This window comes from Neomonachus schauinslandi, chromosome 9 (assembly GCF_002201575.2).
Source record: "Neomonachus schauinslandi chromosome 9, ASM220157v2, whole genome shotgun sequence".
Classification (NCBI taxonomy): domain Eukaryota; kingdom Metazoa; phylum Chordata; class Mammalia; order Carnivora; family Phocidae; genus Neomonachus; species Neomonachus schauinslandi.
Window position 1 is genome coordinate 990,209 of NC_058411.1, and position 20,014 is coordinate 1,010,222.

The window sequence follows — 20,014 nt, forward strand, 5'->3', positions numbered from 1 at the left end:
AAGATAGAGGTTTGAAAACAGTTTTTGCAGCTAATTTAAATTGCAGGTTAACCTTACAAAGCCAGGCTTGTAGCTTTTTAGGCAGAATGAAATGATTTCTCTTTCTTTTGAAAAATGCCAGCTCGGTTGACTATCAAAGGCGTGCATCTCTGTTGTGGCAAGATGCGGCCAGACGGCCGTCTCATACAGAGAACTGTGTGTGGGGTCCAGTGTAGTTGAGGGGGCAGCCCCTCTTTCCTGAAGAACCGACCCCTGCTTTGCCGCATCATGGAAGGAAATAATTCTCGGAAAACTCAACAGTTTCTGGTGGTGCTTCTCACTCCTGCCTTCAAGTAGCTGTGCTCCTCACTGACTGGAAGGTCCAGGGAAGCTGGTTGTAGCCCATTTTCCTGGCTTCTTTCAAATCACTCAAGACTCATCTGGGCACTGTTTGGAGTAGTTTGCTAGAGTGTGTGACGTCACAGGAGTTTCAGAATGGAGCCTGCTCACTAAAGATGCTGTCACGTGGTTAGCGGCTCCCTGGTGTAGGCCAGTCAGACTGGAGCCCCGTGTGGTCCCTGGGAAGCAAGCCCCGTGGGCACTCGACCCATTTCCATGAGCCCAGATGCCAGCGTCAGGGTTACAAGGCCGGGATTTAACCCTGACCGACTCTGGGTCTCCCCATCTAATTCCTTCCCTCTCCCGAATGATACCGAGAGGGCGGTTATTTTTCTAAATTTACCCCAGACTCTGTGAAGAGTTGTTCAAGGAGGCTCCTCAGCTTCCAGTGGAGACCACAGTAAGCTCGAGCAGCTGTGGCCTGTTAAGAAGTGACTGATTCAATCCAGTGACCTCCGGAGGGATGAGGGCAGGTGCATGCAGCTGACGTGAAGAGGGGCTGCTGGGGGGCTGCCTCCGCCCCGTGCAGGGGGGCTTAGAGCTCAAGGGGGCGCTCCTGTAACGATTCCCTTTTGGGAAGCACTGAATGCCTGTGGTCTCGCCTACCTGGGCCCGTTCCAGTGACCAGTTTGCCGTCTAAGCAAGCAAACAGTTCGGCTTTGTGATACCGGAAATGTGCGTCCCCCAGACTGTTGTCACCGCCAAAGTCAAAACGAAAGGACAGAACAAGACACGGACCGATCACCACTACTCAGTGGCTACTGCGTATGTTTATTACTAACGGCTCCAGCCAGCCATACAACCATGTGACAATTAATGTGCCATAAAAGTTCTCTGTTTTGAGTACTTTGGCTCATTTTCAGTAGCAGGATTTAAAAAAAAAACAAACATACACAACGCTGGCCGTCAGATGTTTGGATCACTGTAGAAATCGGTGGCTGAGCTGAAGGCTTGGAGAGATATATAAAAGTACAGAAACTAGTTTTCCTACTTCTGCGTTTCGGGCGGTGACTCTGCGGCTGCCGATGAGGGACGGGGCCGCTGCGCTCCGCGGGCTCAGCGCTCTCCATCTAAAAGAGCTGGATCATCGAATCTCTTGATTTGCCGACCCCAACCCATTTCACTGGAAGGGAAAAGAGTTGCTCAGCCCCGGGGGTGGGGGGTGGGGCACAGAGGGCGGGATGGTGGCCGGGGCACATGCACCCACCTGCCACTCCGACGTGATTCTCCACGAACCGGACATAGTTCTGGGCCTGCGGGGGGAGGTCCTCCCACTTCCTGGCGCCCGCGGTGTCCGCCTTCCACCCAGGCAGCGTTTCGTATTCAACCTCAACCTTCTGCAGTATCTCCTGGTTCGCTGGGGAGACAAAGGGTCGGGGGTGGCCCATGTCCCGAAGATTCTGGTGCTCGGGTCTCCCATTCGGGGACCTGCTTGCCGCGGGGCTCAGCCAGGCGGAAGGCACATGGCCCTGGTTGGTTTTCTCGGGGGCGCGGGGGGGTGAGGGTTCTCTGACATTGGCTGTATCGCTGCCAGTCCAGGGGACACGTCCACCCCAGACAAGGATTGCTAAGGGCTCTGCTAGAACCTCCACAGGTGGCTCAGCTGAGGAATTCCATGGACCCCACTTGGAAATTCTTTTTTTTTTTTTAAGATTTTATTTATCCATTTATTTATTTAGAGAGTGAGCATGCAAGGGGAGGGGCAGAGGAGAGAGAAAATCTCCAGCAGACTCTGCCCTGAGCACAGAGCCCTACGTGGGGCTTGATCTTACGATCCCAAGATCATGACCCAAGCTGAAATCAAGAGTTGGATGCCTAACTGACAGAGCCACTCAGGTGTCCCCCTTCTCCCAACTAGGAAATTCTAAGAGTCCTGAAGCATGACAGGATCCTGAAGAATCTCTGTGTCCTGTTACCAGGGCAAGGACCCTGCTCCAGCCAGGACTCCATGGCTCCTGGGCATGTGGCTCACAGTAGACTCCAACCAACCCTTATTGATGGAAGGTGCTGGAACAAGCTGTCTCCTGAGGGGTCCTCACTGCACGCTCCCCTGGGCCCTGGATCCCTGGGGTCACACCATACCCCCGCTGTGTCTTCTCAAAGGTCAGGGGTCAGTGGGGCCAGGGGACACAGGCCAAGGGGAGCAGGGGGTCTACACATGAGCTCAGAAGAGAGTGAGGGCTGCAGGGAAGAAGCCACTGGGGCGGCGGGGGTGGGGTGGGGGGGGATGCGGTCAGAACGGGAACTGTGAGATCCAAGAAAACATTCGCCTTTGTACTTTCTAAAAGAAGGGACACACGGTAGCAGAAACCCCTTAGGTCTTAAATAACTGAAAACCGTGTTTTCTTAGGTAAAACAGTCATCTTTACGTTTGCACAGAGCAGTCCACGCCTGCCCGGGGAGCTTCCAGGGTGCCCAGGAGGTGGGCCTTGGCAGCGCCTAAGAGTCCCGCAGGGTCTGGGGTTCGCGGGGGCTGGCTCCCACTGTCCCCCCAGGCTGCAGACCCGTCCCTTCTCCTCTTCCCATGCAACAGACGGGAGAAGCCATGGCATCCCCGTACCTGGGAAATAGGGGATCCTCTTCCCGTTCAGCTTGTATGAGACGCCGACTTTCACCTCGTCCAGGGCATCCAGGATGTCCAGTTTCGTTAAGGCCAGCCTGTCCCCAGACCAGCAGACGGAGCGACACTGAAGAAGCTGCCGGCATGCTGGGCCTGCACCCTTTCTTCTGCCCTGCTATTTACAGTCGCCGGGAAACGCAGACGGGGTGGCCCCAGAAGCATGCAGGCGGGCTCGGGAGTGCGGCTTCTGCCTGGCTGAGGTCTCCTCGCCTCGGGTGTCCCCATGGGACCCCGTTCCCGCGGCCCTGGGGCCTAGTGGCCCTCCGACAGCACCGCGTGTAGGGACACCCAGGGACCGCGTCGAGCCACAGTCCTCCCTGGCACAGGCCCTGTTCCTTCCGCGTTCCCTTTCCTTCCTCCCTCACGGGCCCTCGCGGGTGGGTCTCTCCGTGCTTCCTGCGCCCATGGTGGCCAGGCCACCCTGTCCTCTGCTTTGCTGCGGCCTCAGCACCTTGGCGCTCAGAGCGCAGCCTCTTTGGCACCTGGTCCCAGGGTGGGGACAGTGTCTCCCTCCCACCGCCCAGCCCCACACCCCAGCAGACCTAACGGAGTGAGGTCCGGCCAAGCCAAGCCAGGCCAGGCCCCGCGGAGAAGGAGTCATGTCCCTGAGGACCACGGTGGAGGCCCTCGGGGCTAGGCTTCCTCTCCCTCTCTAGACGGACGATTTTAACCCCCTACAGGGGCCAGGACGCCCTCTGACCCCCTGCGGCCGCCTCCCCTGCACGTGCTTAGGAGCAGATGGCCGGCTGGCTCTCAGGCTGTCCACCGCCGCGGCCCCGCCACGCCGGACGGGAGACTCGGTGGCCTGCATGCCCACGTGACGACCGTGAGGGAAGGGCTGCTTACGCGGTAAAGCCGTTGACCATGTGAGCATATCTGAGAATCATCAGGTCCAGCCAGCCGCACCGCCTCTTCCTGCCTGTGGTCACCCCCCACTCGTGGCCACGGCTCTGTAGCAGGTCTCCGATTTCCTGCGTGACAGCAGAGCAGGCCCGCCGCGGCATGGAGGGGGAGCCTGCGCCTGGCTGCTTCGGGGCTCAGCCTTTCTCTCTGCTGCCTCCTGCCCCTCCCCTCCTCCCCCACTTCCCACACCGGCCTCACACACCCCTGCTCAGGACCAGAGCTTTGGGCCCTCGCCGCCAAGGGCACAAGGCCATGTTGAGGAAAGGCAGCCAGCGGCACCCTGAGGGGGTCCCTGAGCGCACCACCCGGGCTGCTCTGAGGGGCCGTGAGGCACTCCGCCCGTCTGCAGTGCTTCCCGGGGAAACCGGGTCCGCGGGAGCTTGTGTGGTGCAGGGCTGTTGGCGCGTGCCACCTTGCGTGCACCTGTGGATGCCTGTCTCTGCTCTTGCCTTGTGTGTCTCTGCACACGCCACCACTGGGCGCCCCGCTGGGGTCCCGCTGGGGTCCCGCTGGGGCTGGGGACTCACATTGATCTGCTCGGTGGGAAAGGCGCCGATGCCCACGCGTGTGGTGTAGGCCTTCACCACGCCGTAGACCTCGCCTATGTTCTGCGGGGGGATGCCCAGGCCCGTGCACACGCCGCCCACTGTGCAGTTGGATGACGTCACAAAGGGGTAGGTCCCTGCAAGACCGAGCGGGTCAGGGCCCGCTGCCACCCCGGCCCCGGGCTCCAGCTCGGCAGAGGGTGGTGCGTGCTTCGGCCTCCTGCATGTCCCCTCTGTGGGATCTCCAGGGCCTGCGGTCCCAGAGACCATCCTGGGGGAGTGACCCACGTGGGCACTGTGCATCAGGCCGCTGTGGCCTGTGTAGGAGTCTGGGGTGAATAGCGGGAGAAGGCTGCTCCCGACTTGGATGGTGGGTGCCTCCCCTGCCTGGACCGTGTGGCCTTGGCGCTGGGGTGGCCGTGGGGTCAGGACAGAACGTACAGAAGGCCCACATGGATGGAAGCACCGGCTCTACCCAGCCTCGCTGGGAGCCCTGGCCGCAGCTCTGGCCTCTCTCCCTTTCTGTCCAGGTCAGCTCTCTCTCTTGTCCCTCCCAGCTGAAGTAGGAAGATGAGGGGCAGCATCATCACTGTCGTGGGCAGGGTGGCAGTGTGGCCGCGGAAGGCAGCCCTGCCACATCCGGTCAGCGACCAGCCTGGTCCCCAGCAGGCAGGAAAGGGGGATCGTGGGGATCAGCCGGGCTGGGGACCTACCAAAGTCAATATCAAGGAGGGCTGCATTGGCACCTTCCACGAGGATTTTTTTTGGGGTGCCGTGGAGCGCCTCGTACATAAAGTAGACGCCGTCTCGGACCATGGGTCGGATCCGCTCAGCAAAGCCCTGCGGGGGAGGCAGAGGAGGCTGCGGTGGGGCCAGGCCCCTCCTGACAGCCAGACACCTCCAGTGCATTCCTTTCCCGAAAGAGGCCTGGCCTGCAAACCTGTCCCGAGACCTGGAGCGACCCCCAGTCCTGGCTGGGTCTTGTCTGTGAGGCTCGCACTAGCCTCCTGCAGCCATGGGCTGAATTGTACCCCCCGCCCCGACTCCCCGGTTCATCTGTTGAAGTCCTGACCCCCAGCATCTCAGAACGTGACTGTATTTGGAGACAGGCTTTCAAAGGGGGGATTAAATTGAGGTCGCTATGGTGGGCCCTAATCCAGTGTGACTGACGTCTTCATTGGTCTGGCCCTGTCCTCATTCACAGCTCCCCTAAGAGGGCTGGGAGGGGCCAGGAGCCCAGCCTTGGAAACTTCCAGAAAGGCTCTGTGCTCTCCTCATCCCATCCCTGACACTGCACTGACCCTCTACGAGTCAGCAAGGCCACCTTTACCAGCTACCCCAAATAGGACAGGGACAGCCTCTTTCCCCAGCCTGTCCTGGGGATAGATATTTATGAAAATGTACCGAGCACTGGTTCTCCAAGCGAGGACAGGGTGCAACCGTGGCCATCCTGCCCCATTAAGTGACACGCTCACTTGCCACAGAAATGTCCCCTGGCCTGGGGGCGGGGGAAACCTTCCTGCCCTCCCTGGCCTGGGCTTGCACAGGGGGCCTGTGGTCCCCAAGAGGGCCAGCCACCCCATAGCAGTGCCTGGGACAGTGCGCTCCCTGAGTGCTGCCTGGGCGTCTGGCAAGGCTGCGGTGCCCCGGTGGGGCCTGCCCGCCACGCCCCCGCCGCGCCCCGCCCCCCTCCCCGCTGCACCCGGTCGCACCCTCCCCCGCCCTGCTCCCCCCACCGCGCCGCCCCCCCCGCCCCCGTTCCCGCCCCCGGCCCGCCCGCGCCCCTGCTCTACCTTGAGCCTTTTGAGTTGCCCCTCGACGTCCACTTCCAGGCTGGGGAACATGGACTGGTGCTGGCGGGCCAGGTTCTTGAATCTGCGGGGGCGACAGTGACTGCGACCCCTCGCCCCGCCTGGGGGTCCGCGCCCTCAGCGCTAGCCACAGTCCCCCCTCGGGCGGCTCAGGTACCTGGCGGAAAATTCATCAAAGTCCGACAGGAGGTCGCAGACGCGGAGGCCCGTGCGCGCAGCTTTGGAAGAGTAAGCCGGTCCGATCCCCTTCCTGGTGGTGCCGATACTGAAAGACAGGGGGCGGCCGTGAGCCGGGGGGCCATGCCCGGGGGCCTGTGAGGGGCCGGGGCGCTCAGCACCCCCAGACGCCTGCGTGCGCCCCTGTTATAAACAAGGGTTGGGCGCCTGGGGGGCTCAGTCGGTTGAGCGTCTGCCTTCGGCTCAGGTCATGATTCCCGGGTCCCGGGATGGGGTCCTGGGATGGAGTCCGGCATCGGCCTCCTCCCTCTGACCCTACCCCCTCTCATGTGCTCTCTCTCTCTCATTCTCTGTCAAATAATAAATAAAATCTTAAAAAAAAAAAAAAGAATCTATTTAGGGGCACCTGGGTGGCTCAGTCGTTAAGCATCTGCCTTCGGCTCAGGTCATGGTCCCGGGGTCCTGGGATCGAGCCCGGCATCGGGCTCCCTGCTCCGCGGGAAGCCTGCTTCTCCCTCTGACCCTACCCCCACGTGTGCTCTCTCTCTCTCAAATAAATAAAAAATAAAATCTTAAAAAAACAAAAACAAACAAACAAACAAACAAGGGTTGAGCTGGGAGGGGCCCTCCCCAGCAGTAGCACCTGCAGTCTGGGATGGCTATGAGAGCCCGCTGGCCCCCTCCGCTGGCTGGCTGTCAGGGATCCGGGGGCTTGGGCCCCCGCCGGCGGTTCTGGGCCAGCTGAAACCCTCCCGTCATTCCATGCCTTGGCTCTGAGACATCCTGTCTGCACTGGGCCCCAGCTTCCCTCTGGCCGGGCACTGAGGATGCGCCTGTCCACGTCTGCCGGCTGCCGCCTCCTGGGGGCTGGGCGCGCTGGCCATGCCCACCCTGTGCCCACTGCCTGCCACTGCCCTAGCCCCAGGCTCGGTGAATGGCCTGCTCAGCATTGCCGCCTGGCATACTTGTGTGTGAGTGTGTGTGCAGAGTCTGAGTGTGCACACACGTGTGAGTGCATGCACACATGTGGGTGGCAAGTGAGCGTGTCACTTAATGGGGCAGGATGGCCACGGTTGCACCCTGTCCTCGCTTGGAGAACCAGTGCTCGGCACATTTTCATAAGTATCTTTGGAGGACAAGGGAATGGCCGTGGGTGCTTAGTGGGGCAAGGGTTTGGGTGGCCCATGTATGTGGTCAGGCTGGGCTGGGCTGCCCGTGGTCGTGATGGCTTCAAGGGGACCCCGTTCCCCTCTTGGCACACCCCAGAGCTCCCAGACTCGAAGGCCAGCGAGACAAGAGAAGCCCCTGGATATACTCACTTCTTGCCCTCCTGGGCCTGCCGTTGCACTTCCTGCAGCCCGTCGACCGCCTGGTGAAAATCAAACACTGCGCGGCCAGGTGAGTGTCCCCAAGCGAGAGACAGACACAGGGTTATGGGGCTCCCCTGTGCATGCCCGGGCTGCCCGGGACAGGTGGTCCAGTTTGAAAGGGGACACACTGGACTCTGCCTCTGCCCAGCACAGACTCACACGTGCCCGGGCTCCGTTTTCCCATCTGCAACTGGGGACTGTGATTCCGACCCACTGCCCACTTGGAATTTCATGGAGCTACGTGGGCTCAGCATGCCGGGGAGGAGGGCCACTGTGGGGTGGTGGTTCCCATGGCAGGTGGGTGGCACCGGCCCTGCACCCAGCCCGGGTGTGCTTACCGAGGTGGGCGCGGTCGGAGATGACAAGCCTCTTCTCCCAGTCCTTCAGACCTGCAGTCACGCGGCAGGCGGTCAGCCGTCACGGGCAAGGTGGCCAAGGCTGGGCAGCTGGCCCAGCCCCCACCCAGGGCAAGAGTCCACAAAGGTCACATGGGGTGTGCCCTCCCCTCGTGGCCTCTCTCCCTGCTGAGGGCCCTGGAATCTCACCCCCCACCTCTCCCTGCGGGGCCTCTGTCCTGGCGCTTCATGCCCAGGGTCAGTTTCCTGTTGGCTCTTCTCACTCCTGTCCTGAACTCGAGCCCTGAGGCTGAGGCCCGCTTCCTTCTCGGACCCCATCAGGGTCTTGGGGCTGCCACCTCTAGACAACCTTTCCAGGGGGGCAGCTGGCCCAGACACCCTGGCCGGTGGCCTCCATTGCTGCCTGCTCCCAGGAGGCCCCAGGAGCCCCTAGGAACCACATCCTTCCCTGTAGGTGGGGTCGGCCCAGTGGTCCCCAATCTCGGCCAGACATCCAGGTGTCCTGGGGAGCTTCATCAAATTCTAGGTCCCAGGGCCCCTTCCAGACTTCCTGAGTGGGACCCTCCAGATGCCACCTGTCCCCAGTGTCGTGAAAGCTCCCCATAAACACTGAGGCCCACAGCCAGACTTTGGGGCCTTGGGCTGCCCTGTTCTCCGCATCCCGAGTGCAGACCCAGCTTTCTGCACAGGCAGAGCGGGCAGGAGGTGGGTGGGGGACTGCTGGCTGGGGAAACTGACCCCTCCCAAGAACCCACACAGGAGGCCCTGGCCACCACGATGCTAGGAACTTGCCTGGGCCAGGGTGCGCGTGCGAGCACTCGGACCTACCTTTCTTCTCATTCTTTTCTGCTTCTTCAAATAAGCCGGGTAAGTGGACGACCACCCCATTGCCTGCAACACATCACAGGGGACTGAGTCGTGCAGCGGACACGGCGACTTACGTTGAAGGGAATTCTGACACCTGCTACAACATGGGCGGACCTTGAGGACACTATGCCGAGTGACACAGGCAGGTCACCAAAGGACAAACACCCTGTGTGATTCCACTCATAGGAGGTCCCTGGAGGAGTCAGATTCACAGGGACAGGAAGTAGAGGGGGGCGCCAGGGGCTGGGGAGGGGGCCGGGGTTAGTGTTCAAGGGGGACAGAGTTTCAGGTTGGGGAGATGGAAAGTTCTGGAGACGGACAGTGGGGGGTGTGCGACAGCGTGAATGTGCTTCATGCCACCGGGCTCTATGCCTAGAAATGGCAAAGATGGAAAATTTCTGTGGTGCATACTCACGACAGTGGAAGAAATGGCCCAAAACCAAACCAAAGCCACGGGGAGCGTGTGCAGAGCCCGCGAGCAGAGGAGAGCTTGCGGAGGCCGCGGTGGCAGGGCTGCCGGCAAATGGCAGAGGGGACTTCTTGGAGTGAGGACGGTGCTCCAGAGCTGAATTGTGTTGAATGTCATGGCACATAAATTATACTGCAGTTAAGCTGGTACAGTCTATGTGAATGGCGTGAAAATGGGAAAGCGGGAGACACGCAGCCCCCGACCCTTCCCGGGCCCCGGGCAGGGCCTCTGGGGACCTGGGCCCTCCCTATCCATACAACACTGAAGTGCGATCCACATAGTTTCACAGGGGCAGAGGCTGAGGCCCAGAGAAGGAAGGTGACCCGCCCCAGGTCACACAGCATGTTAGTGTGGGGTCCAGGCTGAAGCGAAATGCGAGCCCTTTTCTCTTAGACCGAAGGCGGCTGGGCCAGGCCACCTGCTGTCTTCCCGGGAGGAGCCCCCCTGGCCCCGGTCCCCCCCAGGGCTGCCGGTGGCACAAGCTCGGCCGAGGGAGACAGGACATGGGTCCAGATGGGAGTGGCTCAGACTGTGCAAGCCACACTGAGTACAAAAGGTCACCTAAATGCCAGGGCGTCCTGAAATGACCACGTGGCAGGGTCCCCGGGAATGTCGCGAGCTGAGGGGCAGCTGTGTGAGTTCTGGCACGTTCACCCCCGGCTGAGCACGCTGCCGGCCGGGCTGGCCGAGCTGACCCCCGCGATGCTCCCCGGGGACCACCCAGCCTGGGCTCCAGCTGCTGGCCCTGACCCACCCCGGCTCCTCAGACGCTGGGCGGAGACCTCTCATCAAGCGGGCCTCCCTGGCCTCGTTTCCCGCCAAGTGGGGCCCAGGGCCCAGCGGACGAGGCTGGGCCTGGAGAAGGCTGCAGCAGAGCCCCACCCCGGGCCCCCACCCCGGGTGAACCGCGGGAGGTCACCGTGCTGTCCTCGCCCACTGCAGCGGCCCCGGTGTGTCCTCCTGCACAGTCCGACCGCACACGGCCTCTCAGCGACACTTGCCTCCCGTCGCCCAGCCCTGTGCCCTCACTGGGCACACCCGCAGCTGCACACCCACGCTTCGCAACCAGGGAGGGGCGGGGGCAGATAAGCCACGAGGGTGGTCTTGCTAAGTCGTGCAAGGAGCCCGTGAATAGTCCTGCACGCCGCGGGAGGGCGTCAGGCGGCCTGGCTGGGGCGGGGTGGGGCGGCTCTGGGCAGGGAGGCTCAGGCTGAGCTGAGGGCAGGACAGGAGGTCAGGCCTGGAGGCCAGGAGGGAGGGAGGGGCAGAGAGAGAGAGGCAGACACAGCGAGAGAGAGAGAGAGAGAGAGAGAGAGAGAGAGAGAGAGAGAGAGAGACGGAGAGAGCAAGAGACCCACAGTCCTAGAGGCCGGGCGTCCCCGGAAGGGCAGGGAGTGCTGTGGGAAGGGGGAGGCCGGGGAGCCCGCAGGCTGGGCTTCCACCCATGCAGCGGAGTCTGGCCCCTGCCCGTGTGCGCACACGCACACCTGCACGTACCCGTCCACACAGCACACTGCGCACGTACTCACGCCCACACACGTTCACTCCCTCACATGCAAACAGGCTCGCACACGCCGCTCCGCGGGGCTCCCCGCCCTCTCTCCCTCCCGCCCAGGCTGGCGGCTCCCAGGACAGGCTCCCAGACCAGGCCCGTGGGCCAGCCTGGCTCTCCTGCCGGGTCCAGGCCCCCCTGCAGGGGGGCCCTGGGCTGGATGACACACGCGGGACCCCCGGCTGCTGGCACTCACCGATGAAGGACACGGCCTTGGTGTTGATGATGCCGCTGGGCAACAGGTGGAAGTCATACTCCCTGCCGTCCACCACCACGGTGTGGCCAGCGTTGTTGCCCCCCTAGGAACAGAAGCCCGCTGAGTATGCAGGAGCTGCAGGGCTTGGACCTACCCTGGGAGGGCCTGTCCAGCCTCACTGTGGACCAGCTCCAAACACAGGTGGCTTAGGGCGGTGGTTCTGTCCCCCAGGGTGCACAAGATGCTGTCCACGCTTGGACTTGGGGCCTCTGGTGCCGTGGTTGGCTCTGAGGCGTGCCTGGGGTGCTCCGGGCTAGTGACCCAGGCCATGGATGAGGTGCAGGGCCCTGACCAGCGGACTGGCTTGGAGGGGGCCTGGACCTGGCTGGTCCCACCCTCCCCACACCTGCACCCGGCCCTGGACCATCTCTCGTGGGCACAGGCCGACGCCCCACGGAGGCTGGCTTGGCAGAGGCCCCGCCTATGAGCCCCTCTGGAGGTCCGTCCTCTGATGCAGGAATGAGGGGGCCAACTTCTCCTGGAAGCACAAACCCAGGCCCCCACAACCCAAGCTCCGTGGTGGCGGGGGTGGGGCTAGGCAACACTGTCATCTGGGGCGGGGGGAGGGACAGGTGTAGTCACTGGCCAGTGGGACCAGCGCCCCTCGCCCCCTGAGCAGGGACTGCTCCCTTTGGGCCTGTGCCTCCCATCTAAGAATAAAAAGGAAAACACGGTTCTGAGTCTAGCCCTGTCCTGGGGGATACCTGGGGGACAGGGTCCTTTCTTTTTGGAACTGCTGCTGATGGTGGGCTGGGGCTGGCTGAGGGGGTTGAGGGGAGCCCAAGGAGAGCCAGCCCCAGGAGGGATGCCCATTCTGCTGTTCCCATGAGCAGAGGGCACTGTGGGCCCCCAGGGTGTGCGGCACCGGACCCTCGGGGCTGCCCCTGGGTGGGGAAGCATGCTGGCCGGTGCCCGGTGCTCTGGGCCCAGCCCAGCCCCTCCTTCCTGCCCTAAGCTCCCGCAGAAACACTGGCTTATCCACAGGGCCTCTCCACGGACAAGGCCCACTCCCTACCACACCCCACTGTCCTCCTGCCTCGAAGAGGGGGGCGCTGGGCGGCTGGCTCTTAGCGGCCTCAGTCTTGCCCACCCCAGGCAGGGCTGAATGACGGTGGCCTCCTCCCCCCTCCTCCTCACCGGGAGCACCTGTTCCTCACAGAGCATCTGGATGAGATTTATATCTCCTGGCTCCTCCACCCAAACAGCCCAGGCAGGGGGGTGGCAGGGCGCCCGGGGACAGCGAGGGGCGGACACCAGAGACGCCAGGCCAAGGGCTTTCCCTCCTGGACCTCACATCATGCATCGGTAAATTAAGTAGTGGGGCCCTCCCCTAACGCATGTCCCTGACTTCCACAACACCCCTTCACCCCGGGCTCAGCCCCATGAGCTCTACCAGCTGCCCAGGATGTTCCTGCCAGAAGCCGGGTCCACGGAGAGCCCCAGACGGCCGAGCACTGAGTGTCCGGGGTGCATGTGGAAGGTCCGTGTGGGGCTGCTCCCACCACCTCCGACACGGCGTGGAGGATGTCTCTGACAGACTCCCGGGGCCACCGCAGTCCAGGTGTGCACCCCATGGCCCCGCTGCACGACTGTGCCATGTCCCTGGGCTTCCCCGTGGCCAGTGGGGGCCGAGCTGCCCTGGGACTCCCAGGTCGTTGGCTGTGGGAACTGACCGCAGCCTCTGAGGGAAAGATGGTGGAAAGGGATGGGCTGCCCTGTGGGGAGCAGATGGGAAGGACAAAGGGGGCGCTGGGGGCCTGGGAGCCTAGGGGGCTGCCCCACGAGCAAGGGTGGACAGGCAGCACCAGGCCTCGGGGGCTCAGGACGGAGATGGTAGTGGGAGGTGAGCGGGCTGGGCTGCCACGGAGAGGAGGCTTGGGGAAGGGACCCCAGAGGGGCTGCCGGAGGGAAGGGAAGGACAGCAGACGCTGATGGAGTGGGGCAGACGGGGTGGAGGGGAGGCAGTGGGCTCAGCCTCAGAGGCAGACCCCCGCCCCCGGCCCTGCTCTCCCAGCGCCCAGTGCCAAGGTCAGCTGGCCCAAGGACACACACACAGACCAGAAGCACTGTTGAGCACACCCCCACCTCTGTTTGGGGTAAACACGGGCACCAGGAACAGGCAGAGGCCATCACGGGCCAGTGGGCATCAGATGACCCCGGCCAGCTGAAGGGCCCAGGCCTCAGACCACAGTCCACTCGCAGGGGCACGAGCCTGCCCCAGGATGCCGAGCCCAGGGCCTGCTGACCTGCAGGGAGCACCTCCCAGCAGCTCTGCCGAGGTCCAGGGTGACTGTCCCAGAGAGACCCTGGTCTGTCCCCCCACCCGGGTGGCATGCGGGCAGGTGGCGAGGTGGGGGCAGGAACACCCCACTGCCCTCCTTAGGCTTTAGCCCAATTGCCAGCTGCCATCTGCAGGCCCAAGGAGGGCCGGGCCAGGGGGCCGTCGGGCTGGGGGGTGCAGCTCCAGCCCCGTTTGGAAAACCACGTGGAGGGAGGAGCTTGTCCAGGGCCCCAGTGAGGGACGGTGCGAATGTCCGGCCCAGCCTGGCCACCTTTGCCTCTTGGGCGGCTCTCAGCCTCCCTGTCCTAGGGGGGCAGGTTCTGGAGGTTCCCTGCTCTGTGCCCTGGGACAGTGAGCGAGGACTGTCCCAGACCTCAGGTTCGCTGTCTGCCCCACAGCTCCCTGGAGCTGGCCTCCCCCTACCTTTGTGCCCCTGGGGACAGGCCAAGTCAGGCGGGAGCTGGGCACAGAGGCAGGGCTTGCTGTGGCCCCTCGGGGGCTCTGCCTGCCTCCAGGTCCTTCCTCTCCAGTGGAGCCTTGGGTCCGGCCCAGCTCTGGACCCACCACGGACCCTGAAGCCACTCCCACCACTCCTGCCCGAACCTCATGGATGCCCCAGCCAGCTGCCTCCCCGGAGGCAGGGATCTAAGAAACGGGGTTCTCTCACTCCTGGACAGAGGAAGAGGACCACGGCCAAGGCTGGCCCACTCAGGAGCCTGGCCAGCTCTGATCCTTCCCGTCCCTGCAGGAGTCCAGCGGGGCCCAGGCCCAGCAGGGAGAAACACACATGGTGGGTTGCCGGAGTGTGAGCGGTGGCCGTGGGCCACAGTGCAGACCGTCTCCCCGGTCCCCACCCGGCACCTAGAGAGCGCAGCCTCAGCCACCCTCCTTGGCACCTCGAGGCTGTGGGCCCTGAGAGCCAGCTCTGATGCCCCACTGGGGCCCAAAACCTGGGGGACAGAGAGCCTGTGAGAGCCATCTTCCTGCCCCTCCCCCCCGTGCCGCCCTCTGGGGAGCCCCTGAATCTCCCACAGCGCGTCTCCTGGGGGCCGTCCCAGGCTGAGGGACCTGCTCTGGCAGCAGCCCAGGGCAGGCAGCTGGGCCCTGTGAAGGCCAGGCCTTCGGTCCCCAAGTGTGGCCTGGCACCTGCCGGCGCAGGCCTCGGGACGATCACGGGTGGGCTCAGCTGGCTCAGAGGGTCTCCATTCGCCGGTCAGGGGCTTCCACCTCCTTGGAGCCAACCGGGTGGGGCGCGGTGGGCTGCGAGTGTGCATTGGGGGCAGCGCAAGGGGCTCAGGGATGCCCCTGGGGCGCCCACCCCCGCTCCCCCAGAGCTGCGGCCATCCCCCTGCCAGGCCCTCTCCACACGTACGCAGCTCCGCGAGGCTCCCTGGTGGAGCACATTCTGCATGCCTTGTCTCCCACGCTGGCCAACGTCCATCCCGCTCCTGCCCTCCTCTACTGGCCCTCATCCCCAGCACCCTGCTGTCGTCCTCCACTGACCTCTGACCTGCCAGGGCCCCCCCCCCAGTCTCTCTGGACCCCCAAGGATACGGGTCTCCATGCTGTTCTGGACGGCTCCTTTGGCCAAAGTGCCCCCTCGGCCCTGGTCCCCGGGGGGCACCAGCCTGGCTGTCTGTCCTGGGATGCAGCACCGCCCCCCGTCAGCTTTGAGGGGCTCCAGGCCTGTGAGCTCCAGACTCTCCCCAACATTCCTGATCTTGTTTCTCTGACAGCCCCACCCCCCACCCCTGTAGCCACAGAGCCTGCTGACCTCCCCCGTCTGGCTCACTGGGAGAGGGACCTGCTCAGGACCAGCTCATCTGCCCGCGTCCATCCCCAGCCCTGGTCTGAGTGCCGGGCACGCGGACAAAAGGAGCAGGGAGGTGAGCAGGGGAGGGGGGCAGCTTCTCAGAGGCAGTGGAGAGGTTCCTGGCCAGCCCTGGGTGCTGTGGGGTCCGGCTGAGTCTGGGCTGGGCGACACACAGCAAGGGGCCTGCTCTCAGGGTGGAGACACTGGTGACCCACCCCCCGCCTGTCGGTGGGGAGACCTGCAGTCCAACCACCTATGCAGTGCTTTACCTCATCTACTGTCTGCCCCATTCACTCGTTCAACCCCAACCACAGCTGCCCTCTGCTCAGAGGGCACTGGGGCAGGAGGGAGAGCTCAGGGGCTCCAGGTGGGTATGCAGGGTCAGCTGCCCAGGGCAGACGCTCCCACGGCCACAAAGGGCTGTGTAAGCTGGGGAGGCCCCTCCTCTCGAGCCGCCGCTGGGTGACCACTGCCATCAGAGGACATGGCCCCGGCTGGACACGGCCCCCCCCAGATGGGGTGATTGCATGGAGACTGTGGTGGAAACCGAAAGAAACACAGCACCCTTGTACTGAGCACAGTCACGCATGGAGCCCCAGGACCATTCACACTGCAGTTGCAAAGGAGGGAATTCTAAACTCCGACCTTGGCAGTCCTGGGCAGCCCCAGAGCCTTCTGGCCAAAGTAACTTCGGAAACAGAGGAAGGGTGGGCGTGAGCAGCAGGCTACACGGGACTGGAGCTGACTCCGGGCTGGGGAGAGGGTCGAGGGAAGGATGCTGGCAGACGCAGAAAGACAGAGCCCAGTGGAGGTGTGTGGACTCCGAAGACGGGGTGGGCAGACCTCACAGCCCGATTGTCTGTGCAAAGTCACCGCAGAGAACAGGGTTGCCAGCACCCCTGGAGGCCAGCAGTGGTGCCCAGGGGCGCCGTGACACGGCCCAGAGGGAGCCTGCACCGCAATGAGCAAAGGGGGGCCTTCCTGGCCAAGCCCTGACCCCAGGCGCCCCAGAGCAGCCCCCACACACCCAGAGCGCTGGGGGTAGACAAAGGGCGGCTGGGGGTGCCATGGGAATGGCAGGGCAGGGTGGACCGTGTGGGGTCGGTTCAGTGAGAAGGGGAGGCTGCCCCCCCAAACAGCACAGAAAACAGCAGGAGGGACCCAAGCCCGAGACCCTGGACCGTCGGGAAGGCGGTGGGGGAGTCCTGGGGTGCTGACCACAGGCCCCACATGATTGATGGGAAAGAAACCAGGACGGCTATGGGGGTGCAGGTGGGCCTGGCCCCAGACCGCTGAGGGCCACAAAGGGCTTCAGAGGTGTGCCGAATGGGAGGAGGGGTGGTGGGGGGTCAGCAGAGGCAGAGTGGAGCCCAGCAGCTGTGGGGCATGCAGCTGCCACTCAGGACGGCCCGGGCCCGAGTGACAGGCCAGGTGACCCTTCTGGTCACTGGGGCTGGCCGGCTTCAGCCCTTCCAGGCAGCCACCCAGGCGGGACTCCTGCCCACTGCACGTGCCCCGCTGCCCGCTTCCTGGGGCCCCTTGCTCCCATGTGCTGCCCGGCTCCTGGGGTCAGGGCTGGGTTTGGCTCTGGGCACCCGCGGCTGTGACTTGGAGCTTCATGCACACACACTCTAGGTAAGAGGCAGCCTTCCCTAGGGCCAGCGTGGGGCCCTCACTATGCATCCGACACCCCGTCCTGGCTCGATGGATGTGTGGCACACGTGAGGGCCCACATATGCTGCTTCTTCTCATTCCTCAACTTTTCTGGGCCTCAGTTTCCCTGCTTCACCACTGTCGGGAGGCTGGAGAAGGCACCTTAGGCTCCCAGGACAGCCCACGATTATCCCCACTGTGAGGTCAGCCGGGGCTCCTGCAGGCGGAGACACATCTGATCTCAGTCTGAGAAGTCACCTAGGGGCGAAGGTGCCCAGTGGGCCCCCAGGTCAGGTGACGGGGCTCCAGCCTGCTCTGTGCTTGGCCGGTCTGTCCTGCTGACCCAGGTGGCAGAGCAGGGAGGCCCCACTCCAGAACCATTCTGTGGCCAGGAGGGCCTGCAAAGCCCGCCCAGGCTCTTCAGAAGGGAGACGGGCCACAGACAGACCTGTGAGGCTCACTGGAGCCAGCAGGGTACATGGAGAGTGCTGGCACTGTGTGCCCGGCTGCGGGGGGGCAAAGGCCCCCAGCCCATGAAGCAGGGTGCCCGGAGACCACCTCTGGCACTGCGGGCTGTCCGGCCAGGAGTGGGCTTGCTCGCCTGGCTAAGGGCAGAGGGGGTGGGAGGTCTCTCACGATGCCAGGAAGCTCCTTCCAGGAATCCACTGTCTGCATTGGAGAGGAGTGGCCCAGATAGCGGCTGGGTGTTCCCTGAGCCAAGCGTTGGGCCCATTTCCTTCCCCGGGGGGGTGTGCCCCGGCCCTAGCCTCCGGGCAGGAGCTGGGAAATGAGGCCACAGACCAGACAAGGAACTCAGGGGGTGCCCCTTCCCCATGTGGGGCAGCGTTCCTGGGCATGGCTCCAAACCCCAGCACAGCCAAAGCATGCACCCTAAAGCTGTCCCCTCTGTGCCCGGGGCTCTAAGTCGGCCCAGCAGCAGGCGTGGCTCTCAGCCCCGGCACAGGGGCGTGGCTCCGCGGGAGCAGCACTCGGAGCAGCCCACAGCTGGCGGTGGCCACCCTGGGCCCTTGGGGACACAGCCTGTGTCTGGCCTCCCCGGAGGCACCGCCAGCCGCTGGGTCACCCTGGCCAGCCATCCGTGGCCCCTCCCTCTCCCCCCACCCCAGTCCGGCCGGGACCCTCCTTGTCCCTGGCCTGTCTTCCTTCAGGTCCTGGCCTCTGCGTCCTCTTGGCTGGCCCCCCAGGGCCACCCCGTGGCCAGCCCTGTGCCAGACCCCGACAGCCAGGAGCGGGGGGGCCCCACCCACCCCACCCCCACACGGGAGGGCCCAGTGTGACACCAATGGCAGCCCCCCTCCCCGCCCTGAAGATCGGGTGTCCCCAACTCAGCTAAGGTATTTATAGCTCCTCCCTGGCCCACTGCCTGGAGGGGTGGGGCTGGGTGGGGAAGGCGGTCCCAGGGGAGGGAGCGGGGGAGGGGAGAGTGTGCGTGCAGAGGGGTCGGTGGCCGTGGGGTGGGGGGAGGGAGTCCAGGAAGGGGAGCTATCCAAGAGGCGTGTCCAGCTCAGGGCACGGGAGAACAGGGAGGTCAGGGCCCCTGGGTGCAAGGGGAGGAGGGGGCTTGCTGGGTGGGTGGGGGGCCCCGCACCTGGCAGCGGCTGATGATGTCGGCGTCCGTGGCCAGCAGGTCCACCACCTTGCCTTTGCCCTCGTCCCCCCACTGCGCGCCCAGCACCACGGTCACCCGGGAGCCCGTGGCCGCCGCCTCCTGCTGCAGCCGTCCCCGCTTGACGCCGCCCGGGCCGGGGGGCCGGTCGTTGGAGGCGCGAGTCCCCAACATGTTGGTCTGGTCACTCCTCTGCTGTGCTGGGCCACGGGACAGCCCTGTCGCCGCCGCCACTAAAAGAAGCCGGCCCAAGGCAGGGGGGCGGGCCGGGGGCGGGCCCGGCGGGCGCAGTGGCGCCTCTGGGTGACCTCCGCCGCCGGGTCCCGCCCCCGCCAGCCCAGCCCCCACCGGGGAGCCGAGCTGGGCCCCGGGCACCTACCTCTGGGGGTGGGGGCACAGGGACAGCCGGTGAGCCGCGCCAGCCAGGTTTCTCCCTTGGGAACCCTAATGGGGACCCCTGTGCTGCCCCACTCCAGGCCCAGCACCTCAGGGTTTTAGAAACTTGGGGGGCCCTCTTCAGGGTGGGAGAGGGGGCCATGTCTTCACACTCCACCTGGAGGGTCTGCATCCTTGGGGCTTTGGGGCGGGCACGGGCCCTGAGGCGAACCTCGGTCCAGGGCCCATGCGCGTGCTCTGCTGGCCAAGGAGAGAGAGGACGGTGCGCCCCCTCCCCCAGCGCCCCCACCCATACTCTCAGGGGCTCAGTGTCCAGCACAGGACAGGGAGTGGCGGGACCAACGTGTCTGGAGCGGCTCTCGGGTTCCACCAGGCGGCACACCTTTGGTCTGCAGGGCCCTAGAATCCAGGGGGACAGGACGCCTGATGGCCGGCCACCTGGCCAGCAGAGAAGCAGCCGGGGATGCTCACCAGCCCCGCATGACCAGGGTCCCCAAGAGGCCCACAGCAGATTCCTTTCCTGGCCTGCCTCTGGAGGGACAGGGCTTCCAGAGAGGATTTGCAACAGTCTGCGGGGCTCCCGTCTGGCCCACCCGGGTCCCCCGACGCCCCACGTGGACTCGGGTGTGGACGTGGCTAGCCCCCCTGGGGGCAGGCGTGCGCTAGGGGCCCCTCCCTCCAGGGCCAGGAGCCCCTGTCCCCTCTCTGGTGGGAGGTGTCTCAGTACACAGGGACCTGGAGCCCAGCAATTAGCCTGTGGCCAGGGCTCAGAGAGCCGCTGGGCTCCTTGGGCTCCCATGGGGAGACCAGAAGTTCCCATGGCGGAGGAGCGTAGTCGCACAGAGGTCACTCATGGAGAGTCCCAGCAGAGGACGGCTCTGCCAGCCCGCCCTCCTTAGTCCTCTCCTCCTGTTCCCTTCCTACATTCCCCCGGCTCCTG

General features: G+C 64.4%; 1 protein-coding gene across 2 annotated transcripts; it reads right to left on the reverse strand.

Moving 5' to 3' along the window:
* Positions 1-1,113: 1,113 nt before the first annotated feature.
* On the reverse strand, positions 1,114-18,901 carry ADSS1 (adenylosuccinate synthase 1). Of its 2 annotated transcripts, XM_021679719.2 has the most exons (14): positions 18,661-18,901; positions 11,245-11,347; positions 8,989-9,051; positions 8,124-8,193; positions 7,931-7,936; positions 7,754-7,873; positions 6,415-6,522; positions 6,240-6,321; positions 5,160-5,286; positions 4,429-4,583; positions 3,845-3,969; positions 2,939-3,036; positions 1,586-1,735; positions 1,114-1,501 (listed from the first exon to the last, which is right to left on the reverse strand). In XM_021679719.2, exons 1-14 carry the CDS (start codon positions 18,850-18,852, stop codon positions 1,449-1,451), a joined length of 1,452 nt encoding a protein of 483 aa, XP_021535394.1. In that variant the 5' UTR covers positions 18,853-18,901; the 3' UTR covers positions 1,114-1,448. The 2 variants fall into 2 exon arrangements, with proteins under 2 accessions (XP_021535394.1, XP_021535395.1); XM_021679720.2 differs by lacking the exon at positions 7,931-7,936 and having other exon boundaries at positions 1,191-1,501; positions 7,754-7,820; positions 8,143-8,193.
* Between the last annotated feature and the right edge of the window lie 1,113 nt (positions 18,902-20,014).